This window comes from Alligator sinensis, unplaced genomic scaffold, assembly GCF_000455745.1.
Source record: "Alligator sinensis unplaced genomic scaffold, ASM45574v1 scaffold278_1, whole genome shotgun sequence".
In the NCBI taxonomy this organism is placed as follows: domain Eukaryota; kingdom Metazoa; phylum Chordata; order Crocodylia; family Alligatoridae; genus Alligator; species Alligator sinensis.
In genome coordinates, this window is record NW_005841952.1 from 2,427,047 (window position 1) to 2,452,024 (window position 24,978).

The 24,978-nt window shown below is 44.9% G+C and overlaps 1 protein-coding gene across 1 annotated transcript; it reads left to right on the forward strand.

Moving 5' to 3' along the window:
- The first annotated feature begins 350 nt into the window (after positions 1 to 350).
- Positions 351 to 24,978, forward strand: ATP12A (ATPase H+/K+ transporting non-gastric alpha2 subunit). Its single transcript, XM_006020395.2, has 23 exons — positions 351 to 774; positions 2,802 to 2,945; positions 5,374 to 5,433; positions 6,955 to 7,158; positions 7,993 to 8,106; positions 9,012 to 9,146; positions 9,732 to 9,849; positions 10,545 to 10,813; positions 11,678 to 11,876; positions 12,528 to 12,637; positions 13,380 to 13,514; positions 14,298 to 14,490; positions 15,007 to 15,182; positions 16,302 to 16,438; positions 16,993 to 17,143; positions 18,908 to 19,076; positions 19,972 to 20,126; positions 20,913 to 21,036; positions 21,407 to 21,552; positions 22,276 to 22,409; positions 23,364 to 23,465; positions 24,208 to 24,299; positions 24,473 to 24,978. The coding sequence occupies exons 1-23, from the start codon at positions 766 to 768 to the stop codon at positions 24,499 to 24,501; spliced, it is 3,105 nt and encodes a 1,034-aa protein (XP_006020457.1). The 5' UTR covers positions 351 to 765; the 3' UTR covers positions 24,502 to 24,978.

The window sequence follows — 24,978 nt, forward strand, 5'->3', positions numbered from 1 at the left end:
CCTGGGCAGCAATTTGCTTTATAACTTCTGAAGGTTAAAAATAAAAGCAAATTCCAATCTGGTCCAAGTAGCCATAGGGGAGTCAAAGTACAGACTTTTAAAGGTGCACTACACCGGCTATGTCATGATTCAAAGGCATTGACTGACTACATCACCACTTTGTGAGGATCCCGATAGCATCTTTAGGGACTCCCCTAGGGCAGTGTCAGGCTTCTAGACTCTCCTCTATCCCTCCGTTCATTTGAATTCATTTGAGGGAGTCCAGTGGTGGTAAATCTCTGAAGGAAGCTCTCTGCTTCTACCAAAGTGAATAATGCACCTGATCCCCAGTTGTGAGCAAACACGGCAGAGGAATAATTAGGAATTACCTGACCTGAAACCCACATGCCCATTACTGTGGTATTTTTCCACCTACTTCAGGTGAAGCAGAAGATGGGCTGGACCCAAAAGGAGAGAGGAGGAGCCGCAGAGCAAGATGCTTCTTTATAAAGCACCAGCAAGCAGCACTCTCTCCCCACAGGCATTGGACAATGAACCTGTCCTGCCTGAAGGATGCCTAAGTGCAAGAAGGATTCCAGCTAACATTGGTTTTCCAGTTGGGAGGAGGCTACAACTTCTGTGAGCTCTTGCCCCTGACAGCGGTGCTCGAGGTCTCCTAGTGATATTGCTTTTGCTTTTCACCCAAGCACCGTACCTCGGTCTACCTGCTCCTGCCTGAGAGACTCTTTGGCTCCACTCCATCAAGGAAGAAATAAGCTCACGAAAATGGGAAAGGTGAGTGAGCTGTTCATTGCAACAGCTACCTTTTAACATTTGGTTTCTTCCATTGAGCTCTGAGAATTATCATTCATTTTTCTAAATTAAAAACCTGTATGTCTGAAATGGTTTTGGGGTCAGAGAAAAATAGATCCACAACCTAGATCATTTGCTCTGGGAAGATCAATGAAACCTCTGCACTGAAATACATGTTGACCCTATGAGATCAGATTGGATGGGACAGAACGATACGTGAGGCTAGCTTGTTCCTTCACCACGAGCTCTGGGAAGACCTTGGCAAGGTCCTGAGAAACTCAGGTCCCTCTGGGGACTTAACAGGAAACATTTTCTATAGGACAGGAGAACTCAATCTCCTTGAGACCCCTCCCCTCCCATTGTCCTGCATCTGCTAAAGTTGTCAGCTATTCCCTGTAGGTCTTCTCTCCTCGTGGAGACCTGAACAGCAGAGCAGATTATTTTTTGGGTGGGATAAGAAAAGCAAGGTAAAGGAAAAGGAGAGGAAAGAAAGAAACTCCAGCAGATAACCCCAGCTTGCATATCTTGGGAAAAGCAGCATAAAGAAAAGAACAGAGGTGGCCTTTGTCTGGGATGTGCATGTAACCAAATTGAAATGCACTGGAAGCAGGAGTCCTGGTGATGCAGCTCCTCAAGACGCCACCGAAGTTAACTCTCTCCATTGCGTCCCTCCAAGAATGACCAGGCGGAGATTTTTGCATTCCTCAAACTCAAGAGCATCTAGGGGCTGAAAGCAAGTCTCGTTGGTTAGCTTTTGTTTGAAAACACAAGAATGAACCTTTTCTAAACCTTTTCTGTCAATTTTTATACACCAGAAACCCCATGCTTTGAGTTCTTTTGGGTTGTTGTTTTTTGGGGGAGGGGGTTGGGCAGGGGGTTATTATTTAAAATGTTTAGCTTTAACTCAATCTGTTGAATGTTTATGAATACCAGGCAGGGACAACTGGGCTGTAAAATGTACTAGTACATGCATACATTAGACAGACACAGAGAGCATGCAAACACAGATAGGTTCTGCCCTGGTGAAGCAAGCAACTACCTAAAAGTTCAGGCAGTTAGTGTGACACTGCTGCTCAGACGGTTAATCCTTAAGGAATCCAGCAAGAAATAGGGTCAGTAGATACTCTTCCAAGGAATGGCATGCAGGTCACAGGATAATTGCAAGCTGGGATGTTATGATTATAGAAGAGAAGCTGATGAATTAACAACACAGGAAGCCTGCCCTTCAATCTGGGCCGCTTAAGTTAGGAGGAGGAAGAAAGCAGTTTATCAATAAATCCAAGGTAGTGCAATGGATTGGGCACCTTCTCTAACCTATTTAACTGGTGGGTGGCAGAGAGGTGGAGACCAAGCGGGTGCAGAGTTCAGCAGCTCCTGCTCAGTTTTGAGCTCTCCAGCAGGGAGGCAAAGCAGAGATCACTTTAGTGTCCTGCCACGACTGTATTGTTTGCATACAGCTGCCCTAAATACATAATAAAGGAGCAAGACACTGTCACAAATCTTCATGGCTCCCTGGGAAGTCTTGCAACAGGAAGTGCTTTTTCAAAGTTGCCACACTTGAAGTCACGTGAAACCTCAACTTTTGTTTTAAAAAATCCTCTAATATCAGGAAAAACGTCTCCTCCTCCCTCCCTTTATATACTTTAATTATTTTTAAAACTGGCCTCATGGTTTGTGAGCCGGGGCTCCAGCCAGCATGTCTGTCCTTTGGGCTGGGTCCTCCGGGCTGTGTGAAATACTGCCTGTCTACTGAGGTCAGTGGAGTCATACTAATTGACACCAGCCAAAGATGTGCGTGTCACAGTTGCAGGTGGAGCAATTGCCAATATAGGGCAGGACCAGACACACTGTCCTTAGGAGGGAGGGGACGGATCCAACCCACAGCTTGGCCTAAAACCGGGAAATATTGGAGTTTCTGGGTGGGAGCCACACTTCCCAGCCTTTAGTCATATTCTGCCTGATCGCACAACAATGCCCAAATCTATTTTGCTTCCTCATTTCTGTTCCAGAAAAGAGCCGACGTTTACTCCGTCGAGGTCTGTGGGCCAACGGATTTGGAAAAGATAGACGAGGGGGACGAAAGGTACAAAGACCTGAAGGGTAACAAGGGAAAACCCAAGAAGAAAGATGAACTTAAGAAAGAATTGGAGCTGGTGAGTGTCCGGAGGGAAACCCCGATTCGTTCCTCCTGACCTCAGGGGGGAAAGACCCCCACAATGCACAAACAGGTTTGCCTTGTATTGGCACGTCTCATCAGAGCTGTGTTATCCCAGGGGCAGTGATTGCAGCCAGATTTCTGCCCACACTTAGCTTCCATTTGCAAAGAGAAGGCAGAAAGATGGAGAAGCTGAAGCAACCCCTCTGTTTCAAAGGATGGCATTGCATGTAAAAATGAATTTGAGGGCAATTTTTTCAGGCTGATCCCCAATGGGTGCAGTGTGACTTAGTGGATAGGCACTGAGCTGGATGGGGTTTCTATCCTGTCCCTGTCACTGGCCTGCTGGGAGAGCACTTCTCCCTGTGCCTGTTGTCCTATGTGTGAAATGAGAGTAATGAGTCTTATTTCTTTTGTGAAGTGCTTTGAGGTCTGCTGAGCAAAAGCACCGAGTGCCTGATATTGTTATTCCAGCCACCTCTGCAGGACGATGAAGACCCAGAATGAGAAATCAAAGATTTTAGTAATAAAAACACTCCCCCGCACCCCATCCCTTCAAACATCTTCATAAACATCAGCTAATTGATTTCTCACTATTCCCTTCCCCTAGCGAGTGAAGTAATAATATAATCCTCACTGCCCTAGTGACGAAACTTTGGCATTAACTGACCCAGCCAAGGGAGTCGGCGTGTCAGAGCTGGGATGGGATGAAATGAGATGAGTACACACGAGTTCTTGGCTTCATAACACCAGACCAGGGTGAATTTTTCAAAAGTTCCTAAGTATACTTAGAGCCTGATTTCATGATTCAAAAGTGACTTAAAAGCACTGAAATGCAGCTCAACTCCCAGATCCCCAAGTCATTTCTGAAAATGACACTTTGGCCCCTTTGACCTCAGGATCTTTTAAACATTTTGTCGTGGACCAGGTACCTGAGCATTGCAGTGGTAGCTGTCACAGTCTTGCCTGGATAAGATGACAGAGTATCCCAGGAGCAAGGGCTGAGGCACATGCAGCAGGTAACAGTGCCTGGCTCTTGCAGAATTAGTGATGCAGTCTAGAAGGTCACCTGTATATTAACTCTGCCGCCCCTCCTACTTCTCTTCACTAATGCTGTTATGGGGGTTGCAAACCAACTGCTGCAATACTTTTCTGGCTAGCTATCCACTATGAAATGCTTGGTCAAAACGGATGCTCTCAAACCTCTGCACTGTCTTTTGGATGGTGTTTGTCTGGTCTCTGCTCTTTCTTTCTTTCTGCCAATGCCTGACTCTGTAGATCTACAAAAGATTTAATCATGTGGATTGCGATACAATTGCAGAGAAAGGAGGAATGCTTTCAAAGCATCCCCATCTCCATCCCCTGACAACAAAAGGTCTGCACAGGCTGCTGCGTGGTAGAAGACTGGAGTGCATGAATCCTCAAGGCACGTGTAATTCCTGCAGTGCAGACTCTACTCCTGTCATTTAGATGCAACAAGCATCCCCTGCACTCGGTGCCATCGAACTTCTTCACTTTGTGCCAAGCAGGCACATCCTAAAGCATCTGAGGATTTTTAGGAGGAGCCAGTTGTCTAAATGAAGTAGAGTTATTCATCACGACTCAAATTACTGTGAAGATTCCTTCTGTTCCCATAACAGATTTGCTGGAGGAGGATGCCGAGCGGGTTGGGGGAGAAGATGAGAGGGAAATGTAAATGGAGAAGAACTTCAACATTTCAGTGGGGCTAATGTGTGTTGTGATGCCCATTTTACTTCTGGCTGATTAGAAATGGGGAATTAGCAGAGCTAGGCACAGGACGCAGAAGCCCTAACTTTGCACAGAGCTGCCTGGAAAATGTCAAACCTTGATCAAACAAGACAAATATTTTAATAAAAAAAATAACAACAATATTTTGCCTTTCCCAGCTCGCTCTGCTCTCAGGGTCTCACCTAAGCCAGAGTGCACACAGCCTGTCTTTGTACTTCCCAGGCTTTCCATTAACGAGCGAGTGCCTGGCAAGCATCTAAAAACAGAAGTTATGCTTTTGTGTCTTATATGATGGCCTACAAGCATTGGGAAGAGGTGGGAGTTTCCCACCCCATCTTCCATATGCACCGTCCTGCATAACTGTTTGTGCATGCTTTTTGATGGGTTTTTTTCCTCCTTTAAGGCATTAAGCATTTACCACTCACAGAAAAGAGATGCTATAATGACAGCTAGATGTACGGTACAAAACATGGAAACAATTCCAGTGTTCCTTAAACCCAGATATATGTTTGTTTCAGAATACAAATGTACGACAGATATTTGGCCGGGGTGATATGACCGCGGCACCCATTCCTGCCCGGGGCAGGGGGTCGGACCTGATGATCTGTTTAGGTCTCTTCTGACCCCAAGTACTATGAAACTAAGACAGTCTAATCCTTTCTTTTTCTCTCTCCCAGGATGACCACAGACTCAGTGTTGAAGAGCTGGAGGAAAAGTATGGCACAAGCATCACCAAAGTAAGTCTGTAAGATATGAGCAAGAAACCATCTGAGTTAAATATCCTTAGCTCATCTACAGCTGAATCCAAAGCTTGTGATATTAAAAGAAGGATACTGACATCACCAGACTTTAGAAGAGGCTCATCGTGGTCATCATTTATGTAAATAGATATGTTTTTGTAGGTGGGGTGTGCACACGCATGCACGTGCACACCTGAAAGCAAACAAACTAGGCTCTTATATATATAGAAAATGAGCAGGACTCACTAATTCACAATAGATGATGAAGGTTTTTAAGATGTGGTGAGACAACGTGTTGGCTGGGATGATCTAGTTGGGGCTGGTCCTGCTTTGAGCAGGGGTTGGACTAGATGTGACCTCCTGAGGTCACTTCCAACCTGAATTTTCTATGATTCTGTGAAAACAGAGAGCAGCCCAAGGGCAGTGATTCTGGTCCAAATTTGGAAATGAATATCTATGACATTTGAAAGAGATCCGGCATGATGTTTTAATGCACTGCTATATTTTATAAAGCTTGAGCTCAACATATGGACCTTGGTTACAACTTTCCCAAAGTCCGAGGCCGTTTGGACTTGGGTGTTCAGAACCGGCTCCATCTCATTCCAACCAGATGGTGTCGGTAGCAGTGAGCACAGTCTGCAGCAAGGGAACTCACTTGACAGAAGCGCTTGGCTAGTCAAAATCTGTGTCTGACTGCTCTTGAGCTGCAAATTCACATCCAGGGCTGCATCCTGGTCAAGGAATCTGAGCACAGGCAGTTATCAGAAGTAACAGGAAAAATATAATATACATAGTGGAGCTTCCTGATCTTTCCAGAGATTCCATATAGGTCTATCTAGCACAGGGGTGTGGGAGAATGGAAAATAAAGAGAGAGACACCCTAGTGCACATTGCCCCTAAGCTCATCTCACCAGAAAGTTCGCTGCATCTAAGGAATAAACTGCCTGAAAGCAAACAAGCTAGGCTAGGCAAGCAGATCAGATGCAGGCCATCACAGCTGATTCAATGCCATTAGGTCTACATATATATTTTATATATGTACACACACATTTCTCTCTCTCAGATATATCTATATAGATACAGATATAGATATATCCAGCTATCTCTCTCTCTATATCCATCTATCTAGATGGATAGATAGATAGATACACACACACACACACACACGTATATATACGTACATACACACACACACACTATGAACAGTAACTTTTCTTCTCTTTTAGTTCAAGAGTAAGTATATTAATAATCATATTTTCACTGCATTATGTGAGGAAAAACATTGAACTGTGCATACCAGGCTCATGGATGTTTTGAAGAAACAAGATGGGGAAAGGAAAATCAAAAAAGCTTGAGACAAAAATTTAGCTAAGAAATCCAAGCCCCAGAAGCTGTTAAAATCTACTGACATGAACCATAGCTCAATTCCCAAGTCCCAGGGAAAAGAGCGATGAAGACAAAAACTAGAGTCCAGGCACAGTCTTCAATTCACGTTGCAAATGCTCTTTGCCTTCGCAGGGTCTCTCCAGTGCAAGAGCGGCAGAGATTCTAGCTCGAGATGGTCCCAACGCTCTCACTCCTCCTAAAGCCACTCCTGAAATCATCAAGTTCCTTAAGCAGATGGTGGGAGGGTTTTCCATCCTCTTGTGGGTGGGAGCCCTCTTCTCCTGGGTTTCCTTCGGGATTCAGCTTGCTCAGGGCGTTGATTCAGCATTTGACAATGTGAGTATTATGCCAGTCACGTGGGCTACTACATCGGCTGGGAGGCTTCTTAGATATCTGGGGTTTTCAGTTCACTTGCCCCACTACTGAATCATTTTGATCGGTGCTTGATTCGCTGATATACTGTGCTTTGCCTGTCTGTCCTAGGGTTTTATACTGCCATGCATTGCCATAGTATCAGCATGGCTAAGGAACCACAGTGAAGTCCCTAATGGCCTTCACAGAGCCTCTCACCTTCTTCATCTTTAGGTTATACCTTCTTGGGTGAAATATTTGAAGGTTGTTAAAGTTCTGATCTGGAGACATTACTTAGGTGCAAATGTAACTCTCTCTTTCATGTGGGTGAGGAGGTAAATATCACAAGAACGGGCCTGCGTAACACTTCTGATCCAGGAGCAGCCTGGCACACGGGGATCCTCATAGGAGTTCACCGTTCCTTTGGGCTCCTCAGCCGGACTTCTATACCCAAAAGTTTCCAAAAGTGTGGCTGTGCATCCATCTGTCCATGGTCTTATCCAACCCAGAAAGGCTAAGATTAACCTCTAGTCTTCCATTCACGTGTTTTCACCCCTCAGCCCCCCTCCCTTAACCTCCACTCAGTTTACGAGGACTGTTAAAACCTTTGTATTTAATTTGTGGGGCTTTATTGCCTCTTGATATGAGCAAGCAAACAGTAAAACTCCTCACTTCTCTTCTTCATTGGGCAATTAAAACATTCTAACCTTTGGTTTAAAGAACTTAGTGGATCAGTGTTTACATGGGGTTTATTCCAGTTCAGAAACTGCCGCGCACATCATCTTTCAGCTAACTGGAATTGTTTTTTTTATCTGTCAGCTCTACCTTGGTGTGGTCCTTGCACTGGTTGTCGTTCTTACCGGCATCTTTGCTTACTACCAAGAGGCTAAAAGTACCAACATCATGGCCAGCTTCAGCAAAATGATTCCACAGGTGAGTGGCCAACCTTTCTCTCTCTTTGTTTCTGAATGGCAAGGAATGGGGAGAGCTGGAGAGTTAATGCACGAATGGTATAACATTGCTCTTGGGGTGGGTAAAATTTGCATAGGAAGGGGACAAAATAAAATTCCCTTTTCACTCAATCCTGACTTTGTCCATTCTATCCCCATGGTAGAAATTAGCTCTGAATTCTGACCAAAGTAAAATTTCATCTTAATTTCTGACTCTACATTACAGCCTTGCTCTAAATTCCATCCTCAGACCTACCCCTTCATTGGAAATGGCCCTTCCTTTGCTTCTGTATTCCTGAGCTCCTCTGGTCTATTTTTACCAGAGTAACCTAGCCTTTAAAAGTACTAATGATTATGCAGAGCATCATAGGTAATGCAACAAGGCCCTTCCCAATCAGCCTGCAGCATAACAGAGTAATTGTGCTGCCACTCCAAATAAATTCAATAAATAGTTCATCACATGCAAGTGGAAGAGAGCAAGGTGGTTCTGACTCCCAGTCCAGTTCCTACTCCGCAGTTCACAGCTATAACTTTTTGCATGTGATGGGCACAGATGCATCTATGCCCATCTGTAAAATGGCAATACTTGCCAATTTTTCTAAATCCCCCAGGTCCTAAGATGAATGATGCTCTGTTGGATGCTAAAGCTTGGAAATAATAGAGAAAAAGGAACATGCTGATCTAGAACAAAAAAGATCCAGTTGGGCTGAAATTCACTCCCAGCAGATCTCAACATAGGTGTAATTTGGACCGAAAGTAATGCATGCTCATGTGCCAGCTCTCTGCATTAGGGTGTATTTTACCTGTGTGAACAGACAATGCTGCTGAAAGGGAGGGCATGAAAGATATGGGCTGGCTGCTCATTCTTTTTATACTTCTGTCCCACAGCAAGCTCTTGTCATCCGAGACGCTGAGAAAAAGGAGATTTCAGCGGAACAGCTGGTGGTGGGGGACATTGTGGAGATAAAAGGTGGAGATCGGATCCCAGCAGACATCCGGCTGATCTTTGCTCAGGGCTGTAAGGTAAAGACTAACTTTGGGACACATGGCAAACTTACACCATGAGTTTCAGGGGAGCTGCATAAAAAGAGAAGCTGTTCTTTCAGAGAGAGGATAGGTGAGCATTAGCAACTAAGAAAAACCTCAGGCTTTTAGGTACCTGTAATGCCTGTGCAGAGGAGCGTTCAGAAAAGAGGGCCCCATAACATAACACCCAAGAAGCATCAAGTGAATCCTCTCTGCGCCATGGACTTGGACGGGCAATCTCTTGATCCTGGGGCAGTGATACAAGTATAGACAGAGTAACTCTCTTCACAGTGTCAAAGGCAGCTTATTTCTGTTAGCTTTTCTTCCAGACTTGCTAAGTCCTACTGGCTGAGTGACAGGTATCATACATGAGTGAGGCTCAATTTCCATATTCATAGAGGAATTTTCCCTGCCTCACTTGTTCGTAGCAAAGACTCCATCTTTCTCAGTGACAAAAAACCCCAAGTTTTCCCGATTACTGTAGCCCTTCTACCACCCCTTCCAAAATGCTGCAGCCCTTTCTCGATGTTTTACTTGGCAGTTATCCATTTCAAACTGGATGCATTTTTGTTTGAACAACAGGTAGATAATTCTTCACTCACGGGGGAATCGGAACCGCAGTCCCGCTCCTGTGACTTCACCCATGAAAATCCCCTGGAGACTAAGAACATCGCATTTTACTCTACCACGTGCCTGGAAGGTATGTGCAAACAGAAGGAACCTACATGTGTAAAAGATGCCCCCAAAAAGATGTCACTAGTTGACCATCACTGCTGGTATCTGTAAGAACCTGCAAAAAAAGTGCAAGTCAAAGGAAAAAAAGCTAATGACATACCAAGGAACATCCCAAGCAAATTAAAATAAGTTCTAAGCCCTGGGATGGCTTTAAGTCTTACCCGCACTTACAGCTAACATATATTTTTGCTACCTGATCTCACACAACATACATGCACAACAAACTGACTGGCTCCTGCTTGCTTTTGGCAATCTCATCACTGCCCTGAGTCTCAAAATCAGACACACTTCTATGCAATGATGTCCTTTACATGCTTCAGGATGCTGCTTGTGTTTTCAGAGCAAAATGAACTTTTGCTTTTCTGTCTTAAAATTGCTTCCTAATGGATTTGTCCAGTGCCCAAAACAAAGGGGCCATGATTGCGGACCTAGGTCTTGCTGTACTCCTCCCAGGGGATTGATAAATGACATCATTGCTGAAAATACATCACCATACCCTCCAGTTTTTTAGTAGACATAACCCCTCCCCGAGAAGGGTGAGCGATACACTTCTCTGGTGAAAAGATGGAAAAACGTTGACAAAATACTGGGCACGGGATGGGGTCTCCCTGAGGAATCGTACTGCTTCAGTGCTGGTAACAGCTCCTCTCCTCTTTCCAGGCACTGCCACTGGCATCGTCATCAACACTGGAGACTCTACTGTCATTGGGCGCATTGCCTCGTTAGCATCTGGAGTAGGAAATGAGAAGACACCTATTGCTATTGAGATACAACACTTTGTCTACATGGTGGCAGGAGTGGCTATTTCTATCGGGGTTCTCTTCTTCATCATTTCTGTCTCCATGCGATACAAGATTTTGGATTCCATCATCTTTCTTATTGGCATTATTGTGGCCAACGTGCCCGAGGGACTGCTGGCCACCGTGACTGTAAGTCGACATCGGCTGCTGGCATTCTCTGGCTAACTGCACAGCTCTTCTATTGCTCGCGAACACTTGAGGTTCATGTCCACGTGACCCTGGATATCACTTCTCTTCTCTCTGCTGCAGTTTTCCCATTTAGACATGGGGATATTACTGCATCGAAGGTGTATGTAAATTCAATTAATTCATATTCATAAACCATGTTGAAATCCTGACGCGGAAGGCACCCCCAGAAATGCCAAGTGTTATTAGCACTAAGATGTAAGAGTAATATTCAAATATGAAATATGATGATGATGAAGTCAGGCATAATATCAGGGATCATTCGCTTGGTAATTATGAGCTCCTCCCAAATTGAAGCTTCTTTTATCTGGACTAACCTCTTAACTGATGTTATGCACTATTACTATCATGTGCAAAGCAAGAAACTTATCTAATCAATACATGTGTTAGATTAATTATTTGCTGACTACAGCCAAGACTGATCCAGTCACCCCCATGGCGTCAGTGAAATAATTCCAGATTTACATAAGCGTAAGCAAGGTCATAATCCCTTTATGGCATGAGCAGGAAATACATCAGAGCAAAATGTGGTTGGAAAATGCTCCTGAAGACACTGAAAAGAGAAAAACCCTTTTTTATTTCCTCTTTTCTTGCTAAAGGACTGTCAGCTTCTATTTTTGCCCTGGGAAAAATGTCTGTTTCAATTAAAAAGCTATTTGTCATTAAAAAAAATGTGCTTTGGCGGGAACATTTCAACCAACTCTGGCTATAGCCTGCACTATCCAAAGCATATTGATTTGATTTGTGCGCAACCTCATTTTTATAATTTTATCTCATTAAAGGGAGCTGTGCCTCTTCCTTTCACAGGTGAGCTTGTCCCTGACAGCAAAGAGGATGGCAAAGAAGAACTGCTTGGTGAAGAACTTAGAGGCTGTAGAAACCCTGGGCTCCACCTCCATCATCTGTTCTGACAAAACAGGGACCCTCACGCAGAACAGGATGACTGTAGCTCACCTTTGGTTCGACAATCAGATCTTCCAAGCTGATACCAGTGAAAATCAAACAAGTAAGTATAGGAGCTGGGGAAGGGTGGCAAGATGGGTTAGGCATGGCTCATGGCACACTTCACCTGCCAGTCAGAGTCTATACGAGGTGGATGGTGACGACTTGCAGTCGCGTTGTCCGATGGGCTTTGGGTGGCCTGTGCCAAACTACCTGGCGGGACTTGCAATGGTCCATGCCAGGGGAAAAACAGTGCTGGGATCACTCCTAAACCAAATTCAGGGACATGATACAGCATGGGAAAAATAAGCTTGTACTTCTGCTTTGTGACACAGCAGTTCTGTGGAGAAAAAAGACCCCAGCATGGAGAAAGTATCAATACAAGCTCATTCATGAGCACTAAATTCCTTAAAACAAGAAGCTGGGAAGGTTGGGAGAAAGAGCTGTGGATTGAACAAGTCCCATACACAAAAGTACCTACTCTGGACTCTTTCAAAAAACATGTGGATGTATTCCTTGCTGGGGTCACTTGATCCCAGCTGACTTCTTGCCTATGGTTGGGGTGTCGGGGTGGACTCGATCTCATGGGGTCCCTTCCAGCCCCTAATGTCTATGAAATCTATGAAGAATCAGCTGTCTTCAGTAACTGGCTCTCTTTACTCAGGCTTCCAGCACCCAGCCGACCACACTCACTTCTTTTTGTGCTTCCTTTCAGCCCAGACCTTTGATCAAAGCTCTCAGACCTGGGCAGCGCTATCCAAAATTGTAACACTTTGCAACCGGGCTGAATTCAGACCAGGCCAGGAAAATGTTCCAATAATGAAGGTACCCGCTACTTTTGTCAGCTCTTTGTTTCCCGTGAGGAATGAATGCCCTGCAAGTTTTAATGCGCTCTTGCCATTTTAAAATGCATTGTGTTAAATGCTTACCTTACCTTTGCCTTACAAGAAGGGTAAAGTGGAAACAAATGTGCACTCACTTTTCACTCTAAGTCAAAAGACAGCTGAGCTACCACTATGGCTCTTGCCATACCATTAACTAACCTAGAAGGAATAAGAGAGTCCCACTTTATTTCCCTATGAAGGATTTGTTATAGGCAGCATTCTCCGATTCCCGATTCCAGAACTGGGTGTTTTTATTCGGTGCCTCAGTATACCCTGCAGTAATCACATACAGACCTTTCTTACCCGCAACAGCATGATGAGTTTTCCACTAGACCCAAGAATGAACATAGATTTTCCGTATTCACTGAATGAAATGTTCATTTTGTCTTTCTTCAATAGATCATAGCAACAATCCTAAAATGGCTCAATATTGCTTCACAAAAGACAGCAACTAATAAGCAGCAATTAAAGTCCACCTGTTCTCACAGCACAATATGTGGGAAGGATGGGAATATAGTGACTCATAAAAAATGTGTAACTTAAGTTAACTTGTTGGTGCTTTGATACCAGAGTGAGAGATAATGTACTTTCTAGTGTGCCCATCACATATGCATATATAAAGTTTCTTTCAGCGCTGCAGGAAGTATTTTTAGTAAAACCGTTATTTTATTCCTTCCATGCAGAGAATCGTGGGGGGAGATGCCTCTGAAACAGCCCTGCTGAAATTTTCTGAAGTCATTTTGGGTGACGTAATGGACGTTAGATCACGGAACAAAAAAGTGACTGAAATTCCTTTTAACTCAACTAACAAATACCAGGTGGGATTTTCTTTCTTCCTTCCCTTTTCTTTTTTTTTAAAACCGAAACCAATCCATAACCCTGTCCAATGCATTGTCCAAAGTATGGAGGCGTGAGTGGGAGAATACAATGTCAAACTTAATTTTGAAATCAGAACGCCAGGACCATTTATTCTGGTAAAGACAGCTGAGCAAATGGGACTTTCATTCCAAGCCACACAAATAGCTCCAGGGAACTCAGGCTCCTAGAGGGAATAGGGCTATAGTCTATGTAGGGTCACTAAGCTACTTTGATCTGTATGAAGCATGAAATGATGAGATTTTTATTTTCCATAAACCAAACTGACCTATTAAGGAGGGGGCGGCGGGGCGGATGGATACAAATCTGTACCATTTTATAGAAATAACTTGAACTTTATTATTCATAGCCCTTGGGCTCCTGGAAAGCTGGCCTCACTGCATAACTTTAGACAAAGATGAGACACCTCTGCCTTACGATTAAAATAAGATTATAGTGTTATTATTGCACAGACATCTAGTGTATGTCATTATAGTAAGGTATTTCATGCTAGCAAAGGTTGGGTTTAATGATCCCCAAAGGGATAGGGTACCATCAGGGAGGAAAAAGAGGAGAAATATTTCTCATCCCCATGTAAGATGGGCTATCTTGCAGCCAAGTCCTACTCTTGGACAAGCTGTGGGAGTTGGGTCTCTGAGAGCACAATTAAGCCATTGACAGGTCACGCAGGAAATGAAGTGGGGCCATGGATGTTGTTGGACTCATTCTGTGTCTGTGGCATGCAGCTATCCATTCATGAAACTGAGGACCCCAATGACAAACGCTTCCTGCTGGTGATGAAAGGAGCCCCTGAGCGGATCTTGGAGAGGTGCAGCACCATCATGATCAATGGCAAAGAAGAGCCACTGGATTCGGAGAAGGCAGAAGCTTTCCAGACAGCATATATGGAACTGGGAGGCCTGGGGGAGAGAGTGCTGGGTAAGTGCAACTGGGAAGCAATGCCAGTGGAGCGCAACCCAGGTGGGAAGAAGGGAATTAAAACTGGGCGAATATCAGCTACCCGGGGCTGTGTGATGATGTTATACATGCAATGGTCCTCCTTTCACCTCTGGAATGAGAGCAGAGAGGAGAACCCATCTGTCACTTACTCAGTAGCAGGAAAAAGGGCCAGAACCATTCAGAATAAGCAGAGGGTTAAAAGCCCATCAGCACTGCAGTACATTTTTTCCAGGCACAACAGGAGCTCTGCCCTCTACACTACCACCCTACAAACAGTCACCAGATACATGGAGCTAAATAATACCTGTAGCCCAAACACTGCCTGCATCACGTTGCCTGCTGGGGATGCAGGGGAATATTCATGCAGAGGAACACAGCAGATGAGGGGTCACAAAAATCCACCAAGGGAAGGAAGACTTATTAAAAAGCAGAGCCCAAGTGCTCATGCAGCAGCCCGCTTTCCTCTCTCATGCAGGATCCTGCCTTTCATTCCAGGTTTCTGCCATTTGTACCTGCCCGAGGATGAGTTTCCAGACACCTACCCATTCGATACAGACTCCATGAACTTCCCCACCTCCAACCTCTGCTTCGTGGGGCTGTTATCAATGATCGACCCCCCTCGCTCCACTGTGCCAGATGCCGTCTGCAAGTGCCGCAGTGCTGGGATCAAGGTAGGGGCCCTGCATCATCTGCACAGCAAGTGCACACAAGGGGGACCTAAGGCCCCCCACAATAATCCAGCCCCAAGAGTTCTCCCTGTATCGTGGTGGCTTTTCACTGGATTCAGCTTAGACACAGTCACTAAAGACAAGACTCGAAACTGGGTGCTGATATCAGCTTGGGAGGAAGGGGTGCAATACCAGCATCCACCTTACAGCCTGTTTTCATATGTAGGGTGGTGTAAAGAGCCTTAGCTTAAACAAAAATCAGACCATTATCAAAGCAGGTTGGAATATAAATATAATGATCCCAGTGCAACTTTGGAGACGTTCAAAATATTGTTTCAGCTCCTAAAGCTTTGTATCTTGGGTTCATCCCTAGTTCATAAAGGGCTCTCTGGTGCTCGAATTATTCATCTCAGGCAGCTCAAGGAAATGGGACACCCCCCCCAATCCAGGAATGAAAAATATTGAAAAGATCAGAATGACAATTGCTACCACAGCTGAAACATTTGGAACAAAAACAATTGGAAATCTTTTCTAGTCTGTGTAATGCAGCATCTTTCACAGCTGTGCTGCCAGCATAAGTTTAGCTCGCAGCAAATAGAAGGGAAGTTCAATTGTGTGTTAGGTAAGGGAAAAGAAATCATGATTTGTAACACTGAGGCGAGACAAAGCCTAACTCTGAACACTGACTAAACTGGTTGCATGCAGCTTGAAGGCTGGTAATCAGCAGCTTCTCCCACCTTAAGCAATTTAATGTGTCCCATCTTTCTGTGGCACCTTATGTCACAGTATTTTAATAACCCCTCATCTGGGGTCCAGTACTGCAGTATGGATATTTAAGCAAGAGAGCCCCATTGCAGAGCAGCAAGCCAAAGCAGCATCAGCCTTCCCAATCCGCTCTCAATAAAACACCAAAAGTATCATCTAGTTTAGGGTTTGGGGTCACATGAGGACTTGGTCAGTATTGGTGAGGATCTGTATGTCTGTGAGGACCAATCTACCTGCCCAGCAAGCTACAGGAACAAAGCCATTTCCCAGTAGCCCCAGCAATCACTTCATTTCATCTTTGTATTTGTGCTGCCCCCAAGGCTCCTCACCCGCTCTATGTGCTTGTACTGTCCTCAGGTTATCATGGTCACAGGGGACCACCCGATCACAGCAAAAGCAATTGCCAAAAGTGTAGGCATCATTTCAGCCACCAGCGAGACAGTGGAAGATATAGCCAAGCGCCTCAATGTCCCAGTTGAGCATGTGAATAGACGGTAAGAGTACAGCAGGCACCTGCAGCCCTTGAGAGACGAAACCCTTCCTTCTTCCCCTGCAACACCTTCAGCTTATTTCTACAGCACAGTTGCTTTTTGCTCTGTCTCTTGGTAGTTCCCAGATGTAATACCCAGCCACCCCGTCATCATTCGTACCTGGACAACCAGCTACCTGGGTTGTCCTAAATGCACTAGGAGCCTAAATGGAGTGGTTATACAGATGGACTTTGCCCATCTCTAACATCTATGATTTTTCCCCTACAGTAGCATGCCCGACTCTCCCAGCCAGGGCAGGGATGCTCCTTATAGGGCATTTTCTACTGCTTTGTCTGGTCTAAATGACTGTTTCCTTCTCCAGGGAACTGCAATAATACTGTTGCATTCCTCTAGTCCCTTTTATGCAACAGATGCTGATGAAGCTCTCAGGCTACTAAACCAGACCTGCTTTCCTGTAGTGCTCACATCATTGAATGGGGTACACTGCACGAGCAGAGGGCTCTTTCCTAAACCTTTATGCTTTAGAGTTTCATGGAGTTTTTCCCTGGCTCTTACAGGGATGCCACAGCTGCAGTTGTTAATGGGATGGAGCTTAAGGACATGACCTTGGAGCAGCTGGATGAGATCCTGAACAACCACTCAGAAATTGTCTTTGCTCGCACTTCACCCCAGCAAAAACTGATTATAGTGGAAGGCTGCCAGAGACAGGTGAGTGAACGTGAAGGCAGCTACTTGTATCACAACAGGCTTTTGAGAGGTATTGTCCCTGTCCCCCGCAATCAGGTACCGGTCCTAGGGGAGAGGGAGACAGCAGGGCCCCCAGCATCCCATCCACTGCTGAGGTCTCCATCAAGCATGCAGAAAACTGAACCTACCTACTGCAGTGAACAGGCTGCTGTGTGTATGCGGTGGACCACAGTCTGCAGGACAGTATTCAGAGTGCTAGCTGTGCATTGTAGGCCTTATAGTGCTAGTGGCTGATGGCATTTCTCCTTCAGCTCTAGCAGGAGAGCTCTGTGCCTTTGGGGAATTGCTCTCAGAGCTCTGGCTGTGCCCTTCAATGAAGGAATCCACCAGCTGGATTTAGCACCGCACTCTCACCACACCCCTGTCCCGTGCAGTCAGTCAGTCTTGCCCCTACCTTGCACATTGCCCACACCCACCATCAGCAGCAGAACAGGGCACACATCCCACTAGCTGCTTTATAATGCAATTTGTCCAGCACCATGCATTAAAACTGCTTTTAAAAACTGTGTGTTACAACCTACATAGGAGATTCATACAGAGCAGGGCTTTAATGCAGCCCTCAGTCCCATCCACAGCCCCTGCGTTAGGGACTGGGCACAGCGGGAAGCATACGCAGCACCCCGAGAGGGGCTGGCGGAGCTCCTTGCAGATTGTCAAGTGGCTTCCTCCTGTTCTTCCATTTCTACTATGCTGTCCTTCCCCCAACGTAAGCTGGGACTTGGAAGCTGTCCTACAGCCCTCCCTGAACCCTGCGAAAACATCGGGTATAGCTGCAGTCTGACCCATTATTGTTTTTTATTTCTGTGGCTATGCCAGAATTGAGGTTCCCATTAGCCTGACTGGCTGTGGGGGTTTAATCACCAATTGCTTTCAGAGAAGCGGATACAAATCTTTCAGTTGTTCATATTGTACCTTCAAGCGGCGCCTGCCGGCTCTGGGGAAATTGGTTTTGTGTTGCACAGACAGCCATGCTCCAGGAGGATTTGTTCTTAAAAGGATCGAGAATAATAACAATAAAAACCCGGTCAATTCACTTTCCGTGGTTTGTAGCTGGAGCCCATAAACCCTTCTGTGCATGGTGTTATTTATAGCTGGTGTCAATGTGCCAAATCCCCTAAGAGACAGGACATCCTGTATTTATCTTAATCAATTTGCCACATTTTCCCTTTGACTTTCTAGTTCTACCCAAAATGCTCCCAGTTCCCACAAAACCAGGGCTCCCTAGCATCTCTATTGAGAGGACACCAGGGTAATCTCAAGAAATGCTCCTGGAGAAGGTCACAGAGGGTAATTCAGGGAAGTGGTGCCTTTCCCTGCTTTCAAGGGGAGGCAGGAAGGAAGAAAAGAAGGAGCGTCACCAACTGATCAGGCACCTAAAGCACAAGCAGCACCAAACCTAACATCTTTGGAGGAGAGAATGAGGCACATTGTGCCCCAAATCTCTCTTGCCTCAAAGGATGGGCCCTGGTGTCTTCAGGCAGGGATGAGGTGTCAGTCCACAGGGCATCACAGGAAAATTTAATATTGCCACTGCCTATATTTCACCTGGATAGCGGGAGGGTTTATGTCCTCAGGTCAGGACTGTTGCATTAAAAGCACAGCTGGAGAGAGCCAGAGGTGCTACTGCCTCCTGACAGAACTTAGATCCAGAGGATTTAGAGGCAGGGACTGGGGGAGGATTTTCCTCCGATCGCTCAGTGACCTGAATCCTCTCGTTTGCTCCAGAATGCTGTTGTTGCAGTGACGGGGGATGGAGTCAATGACTCGCCGGCGCTGAAAAAGGCAGATATTGGAATCGCCATGGGTATCGCTGGCTCCGACGCAGCTAAAAACGCAGCTGACATGATCCTGCTGGATGATAACTTTGCTTCTATTGTCACAGGAGTAGAGGAAGGTAACAACAAGGCTCACTACTTCATCTTCTAACAATGTGCTGCAAGCCCCTCCTCTCCTTATTGTTAGATGCTTGATTTCTTGTCTAATTTACTCACATTTGCACACACCACTTCTTGCACTGGTTCTTGCGAGCTGGGTGACTGCAGGTTCAGTTCAGAACCACTGTACATGCAGTTCCATTCATATACAAGCTTGCTTTCAATTAAGTTTCTCATAAAACTGATTACATTTCCAGTCCTGCAGGCACTAGACAATCACCGTTTATTTTTCTGCAATTAACTTCTGCATGCCACTTTCTGTCTTTATGGGTTTAGAAACACAGCAACAATATTTTTCAAAGTCACATTCTAGAGTTTCACCTTCTGCTTAGAAAGCAAGGAAATGTCAAACCCGTTGTTTATGGTGAGGTGCTATTTATTCACTCCTATTAATTTTGTTGGTCTCAATTATTGAACAAAAGCCCTTCCTTAATGCCAAGCCCTTCATGGCTTTGAACCTCATGAACACACCCAGTCTATAGCTCTGCATCTGCCCCTTAGGTACTTCTTTTCTATTATTTGTTTGCATTACAACTTTGCTGCGACCTGTGCTCCACTTATATACTAACTGCAGGGCTGGCAGTGTCTGATACAGGAGCCCATAGAAAAACAAAAGTTTCCTCTGCCCAGAAATTCCCCCCTCTATCCCCAATAAAATAGTTTCCATTATTTTCCTTGATGTTTACAACCCTGGTTTTCATTTCCCAGAGAATTGAAATGCTTGCTGGAAAGCTGATTTGCACCGTGACAATTTAGAATTGAGCTGAAAACACAATTTCTGGCAACAAGAAAAAGCGGTGAAAATCACCAGCCAACTCTGCTTAGCTTTTTAAAACAAGCTTTCTTTTCCCACAGGCCGTTTGATCTTTGACAACTTAAAGAAAACGATTGCCTACACACTGACCAAGAATATTGCTGAGCTCTGCCCCTTCCTCATCTACATCATAGCCAGCGTCCCACTGCCCATTGGCACCATCACTATCCTGTTCATTGACCTGGGCACGGACATCGTAAGTTGGCTTGTAGCAGATGACAGATAAGCTAGCTCTTCTCCACCACGGTAACTCGAGTAGACTGAATGAGCTGGCGAACAGGGCCTGGGTGCCAAGGACACTCATTTGCCTGGGTCTGAAGGAGTACTGTAGATTCAAGGTCTGGCATATTTGAGGGGGTTAGTCATCTTGTTCTGCAACCGACTGTCTAATGACAGGGGAAATGCCAACTAAAAACAGGGCAGAGGCCTAGACTGAAAGTAGCCGAACACGGAGGAGATAGAGAAAGATTGATGTCAAGAGACCAAAAGGATAGAAAGCAAAGGCTCTCCTATGCCATGGGCACTGACCAGTACTGCCACTCCAGTCTGGTCACGCCACTCAACCAGAATATGCTGGCAATGCACTATTTAGGGATCACGTTTTATCAGTTCTTCCTCAAACTATTTGTTCACTGCAGTTAAAGGAATGAACACCTGATGTACAGATGCGACAGCCCAACCCTTCGCCAAGAGATTTGAAAGGCTCTTCTTCCCCTTTCAGCATCCAACTGTCTAGGTTGTAATATAGTCACGGGACTTAGGCAGGGTTTCAGACCCCACACATATCCCTGTATAGTCTTTAATCAAAGACTTCACTGAAAAGAGCCTTGATTCATTGTCTGCTAGCTAGTTAGCACATCGAATTGATCACTTTAATCCAGACAGAGACATTAGAAAGCAAAAAAAGGTAGACTGTCTTGAAGAACCAGAGCAGCAGGCTCAGATGTGCCAGTGAGGTGCTGAAAGAGCATTTCTTTTGTAGATCCCCTCTGTTGCATTAGCCTACGAAAAAGCCGAAAGCGACATTATGAACAGGAGACCCCGGAATAAGAAGAAGGACAGGCTGGTGAACCAGCAGCTTGCCGTGTACTCCTACCTGCAGATCGGTACGTTGCCGTGTTCGCCAGAGCGAAAGCAACTCAGCTGGGTCTGGGAGGAGAGCAAGCTGGGGCTGGGAACGGGGGCTCCTGAGCTTCATTCGTGCCCAGGGTCTCGCCCCGTTGGCTGAGCCTTGCGAAACTAATTCACCTCTGCCTCTGTGTTCCCACCTGCATACTTAACTAAAAAGCTTCATTCATATAGGTTAAGATTTTTAATATGAGGCCTGACCTTGGCTGCAAGGCTTTCTATGCCACCATTATCAAGCAGTATAGATTTTTGTAGTTCAAACCTTAAACTTGGAAGATTTTTTAAGAATTGTTTCCAGTGCATGACCGAAGTTCACTCCATCTCTGCATTTTCCCTTCTCTTCTGCAGGTATTATTCAGTCCATTGGAGCCTTCCTGACCTATTTTACTGTGTATGCTGAACAGGGCTTCCTCCCCAGCACATTGCTTGGAGTGCGTGTCAACTGGGAAAACAATTACATCAATGATTTTGAGGACAGCTATGGGCAAGAATGGGTAATGCTGCTTTGAAACATCCTTCTCTTCACCTCCCCAGTGCAAATGGAAGACTCTTTCACCTTCTCCTCACCCCAACAGTAAAAAGCTATGGTATTGTGCTAGGGCAGGGGGAGAAGATGATATGGCTGAGCAATTAGAGCAGTTCATATTTGATGGCATCAAAATTACAGAAGGCCCCGGGACAGACTTAAGTTGTTTTCCAGCCCAAGCCCTTACCTATCAGAGCTCTCTCTTCTAGCCTTGGATTTCTCTTTTCTTCTGCTTCAAAGTCTCATTGTTTCAATTCCATAGCCTTGGGCTTACATTAAAGGAGAAGCATTAAATAGAACTGCACCCCTTAAAGTTTTATTTTTATTTGGGACTCACCAAGTTTAGAAACCAAAACTGAAATTAGGTCTGGACCACAGACACTGTTCCCCATAGAAAAGCTTATTGCCGGACTGACGGCGGTAGGTTTGAGTCTCTCTATCCATAGCCACCCTTACACTAACTCCATATACAAATTACCACAGCTGAAGCTGAATCCATGGGGAATTTCCCCACGGCTCATGCTCTCACGTGATTCCTTTCACCAACAGCTAATGGAGGCACAAGCCACACTCTGATTTATACTTGTATAACCAAATAAGACTGTCCATGCTTTGCAGCCCTTTCTAGGGCATGAGTACTTACAATCATGTACAAGAGCTGTAACAGATGCATGTCACCATTCCTTTGCAGACTAAGTACCAGCGGACATACCTTCAATGGAGTGGCTACACCGCCTTTTTTGTCAGCATCACAATTGAGCAAGTGGCTGATTTGATCATCAGAAAAACCCGAAGGAACTCTATTTTCCAGCAGGGTCTTTTCAGGTGAGTTGTGCAAGTTTTCAGATGAGGAGCTGTGCTCTGATGAGGGGACAGCCACTTGCTAACCTTTCCAGGCCAACCCTAACTTGGTGATGCATCCTATCCAGCCTCTATTTAATTATTGGGTGAAACTGTCTTCCTTCTTCTTGATTCTACTAGTTTCCTGTCCCAGTCACCCCGGCTTTGTGGTTGTGATGCAGATAAACAGAGGGAAAACAGGCAGCTCAAAATTGTTCAAATTCTGAAATCCCAAACACAAATCAACCTCTCCCCTATTTAGCAAACAACTGGGGATCTTTTGATAGTTGCCTCCCAAGGTTAACTCTCCTTTAAACATCAAAACATACAGCTGAAATTATTGAAAATTGTTGAAAAATGTCATAAGAAAAAACCCAAACTTTCCCCCACTACCTTGCCAACAGAACGCCTGTATCCCTTTAAAAGTCCGGACCTTTTGTTTGCAAGGAGTTACCCTTTGACGAGATTCAGTAAGATGCTTAGCGTCTTTCAATTCCCAAAGATGACAAGTGAATTAAGGGCATCCCACAGGACTGAGCCCACCTCTAGGGGCTGCCACTTCCGATTGCATTGGAGAGAAATGACTGTTTGTAGCCAGATGCTTTCCAGAACAGCCTTCCTTTCTGAAATGTTTCTTTAGCAAAGCAGAGTTTCTATTTATTCACAATTGTCCCCTTGAGTCGCAATGGGGCATATATACCAGAACTGAGAAGTATGAGGTGCATTCAAAGCCACCTTGACTTATCAGTTACTAGCAGCACAGAAGACTTAACACATGAACTTCCCCCTGGGCTATGAAAATCAGTAGGAGACTCCAGGCATTTACTCAGGAAGCAAGCCCATATTTACCGCTCTTGTAACAGGAACACCATCAGCCTGTTGTAGACCCTTGTGCCATACAGGTAGCATAACCACCTTTTTCTCTTGGTTTTATTGCAGGAATAAAGTTATCTGGGTGGGTATATTCTCCCAGATAGCAATTGCTCTGATCCTCTGTTATGGGCTTGGAAGTGTTACTGCCTTGAACTTCACACCTCTCCGGTGAGTGCCACTTATTGTGTATATCCATGTTCCACCCCTTCTTCTGGTCTCACTAGACATGCAGACATTTCCTACAACAGCAGCAGACCCTGCACTCAGGGACATGGCTCATTGGACAGGCATAGCCCACATATCTGCTCCAGTACACTTCCCGTGTTGCAGAGTTGAAAGACAATTTTTATGGAGTAAAATTAGTTGAGACATTTCTCAGGAAGAAAACAATTCTCCGAAACAAGAAAGGATATTTTTCATTACATCTTTCATCAAAAAGGGTATCTTTTGGGATCAGCTTTACTAGTAAGCACACAGAACTAATTTGTTTGAAGAATTGCCCAACCCTTCCAGAATGCAAGCCATTTTGGGGATGGTATAAAAACACTGACTTCACTATATCTCGTTTGATTTTTATGAAAGCAACTTACATTTTGTACCCCCCTCCATAGACTGCTGTAGGTGTTCATGTCCTCTAGAACCAAAATACACAAGGAAGCCTGCTTTGTTGTGGAGCAAACAGATTGAAATAGCCATCTATGGTTAGGGTGCCCCAGGAAATTCATTGTAGAGCCAATCTTTTGGGGATATATCATCATTTAATGATTCAGAAAGCATAAAGAGCCAAAATGCTCCTCCAACACCACTAGAGATCAGCTCCTGGGGCTGAAGGCTCTGTAAATCTAGCTAGATGGGCTGCTGCTTTCCTATGAGATTTTCCTCATGATTCAACTCTCTCTCCTGCTTCCAGGGTTCAGTACTGGTTTGTGGCCGTGCCTTACGCTATCTTGATATGGGTCTATGATGAATTCCGCAAGTTGCTCATCAGGAGATACCCAGGAAGTAAGTACAACTCTCCCCAGTCAAAATTTCAGCATCAATATCTATTTTCAACACAGCCTCTGCTGCTTTTGATGCATTAACCACCTTATATTGATTGTCCACACCAAATTATTGATTTCTTTATCCTTGACGAACAATGCTGACATTTTGGTATTTGCCTCCTTTGCTCATAGGCTGGTGGGACAAGAACATGTATTATTGAGATGGTCTTCCATGCTGGATGGGCTTCCGCAGTGTCTCAACTGGCCTCTGCTGCTGAAAGGTCCTGTGTGTGCAATACCAAGCAACTATGGGCTTCTTCGACTGATGAAGAAACAAGGACTCTAGAGGCCGAAAACCATCTCTCACTGAACTGTAAAACTGAGACTTGGCTGAAAACTTAAAAGCATTCTCTGTTTTTTAATACATAGATCTTTTTCCTGTTCAAGAGCATAAAGATCAATGCAAAAAGGAGGGGGGTGGGAGGGCACCTCTTGTACATATCTCAAGGAAACCACACATTTGTAAAAATAATATAAGGCAATGAATTGCACTAGGTTTGTTCAAACTTTTTTTGTTATTATATTTGTTGTCGTTTTGGTGCAATCGAATTGTGTGCGAGTGTGTATGCAGATCTGTGCTATGTCACCAAAGATAACTAGGCTGTATAGGCACAATTTGATAATAAAAGGACTTTTCC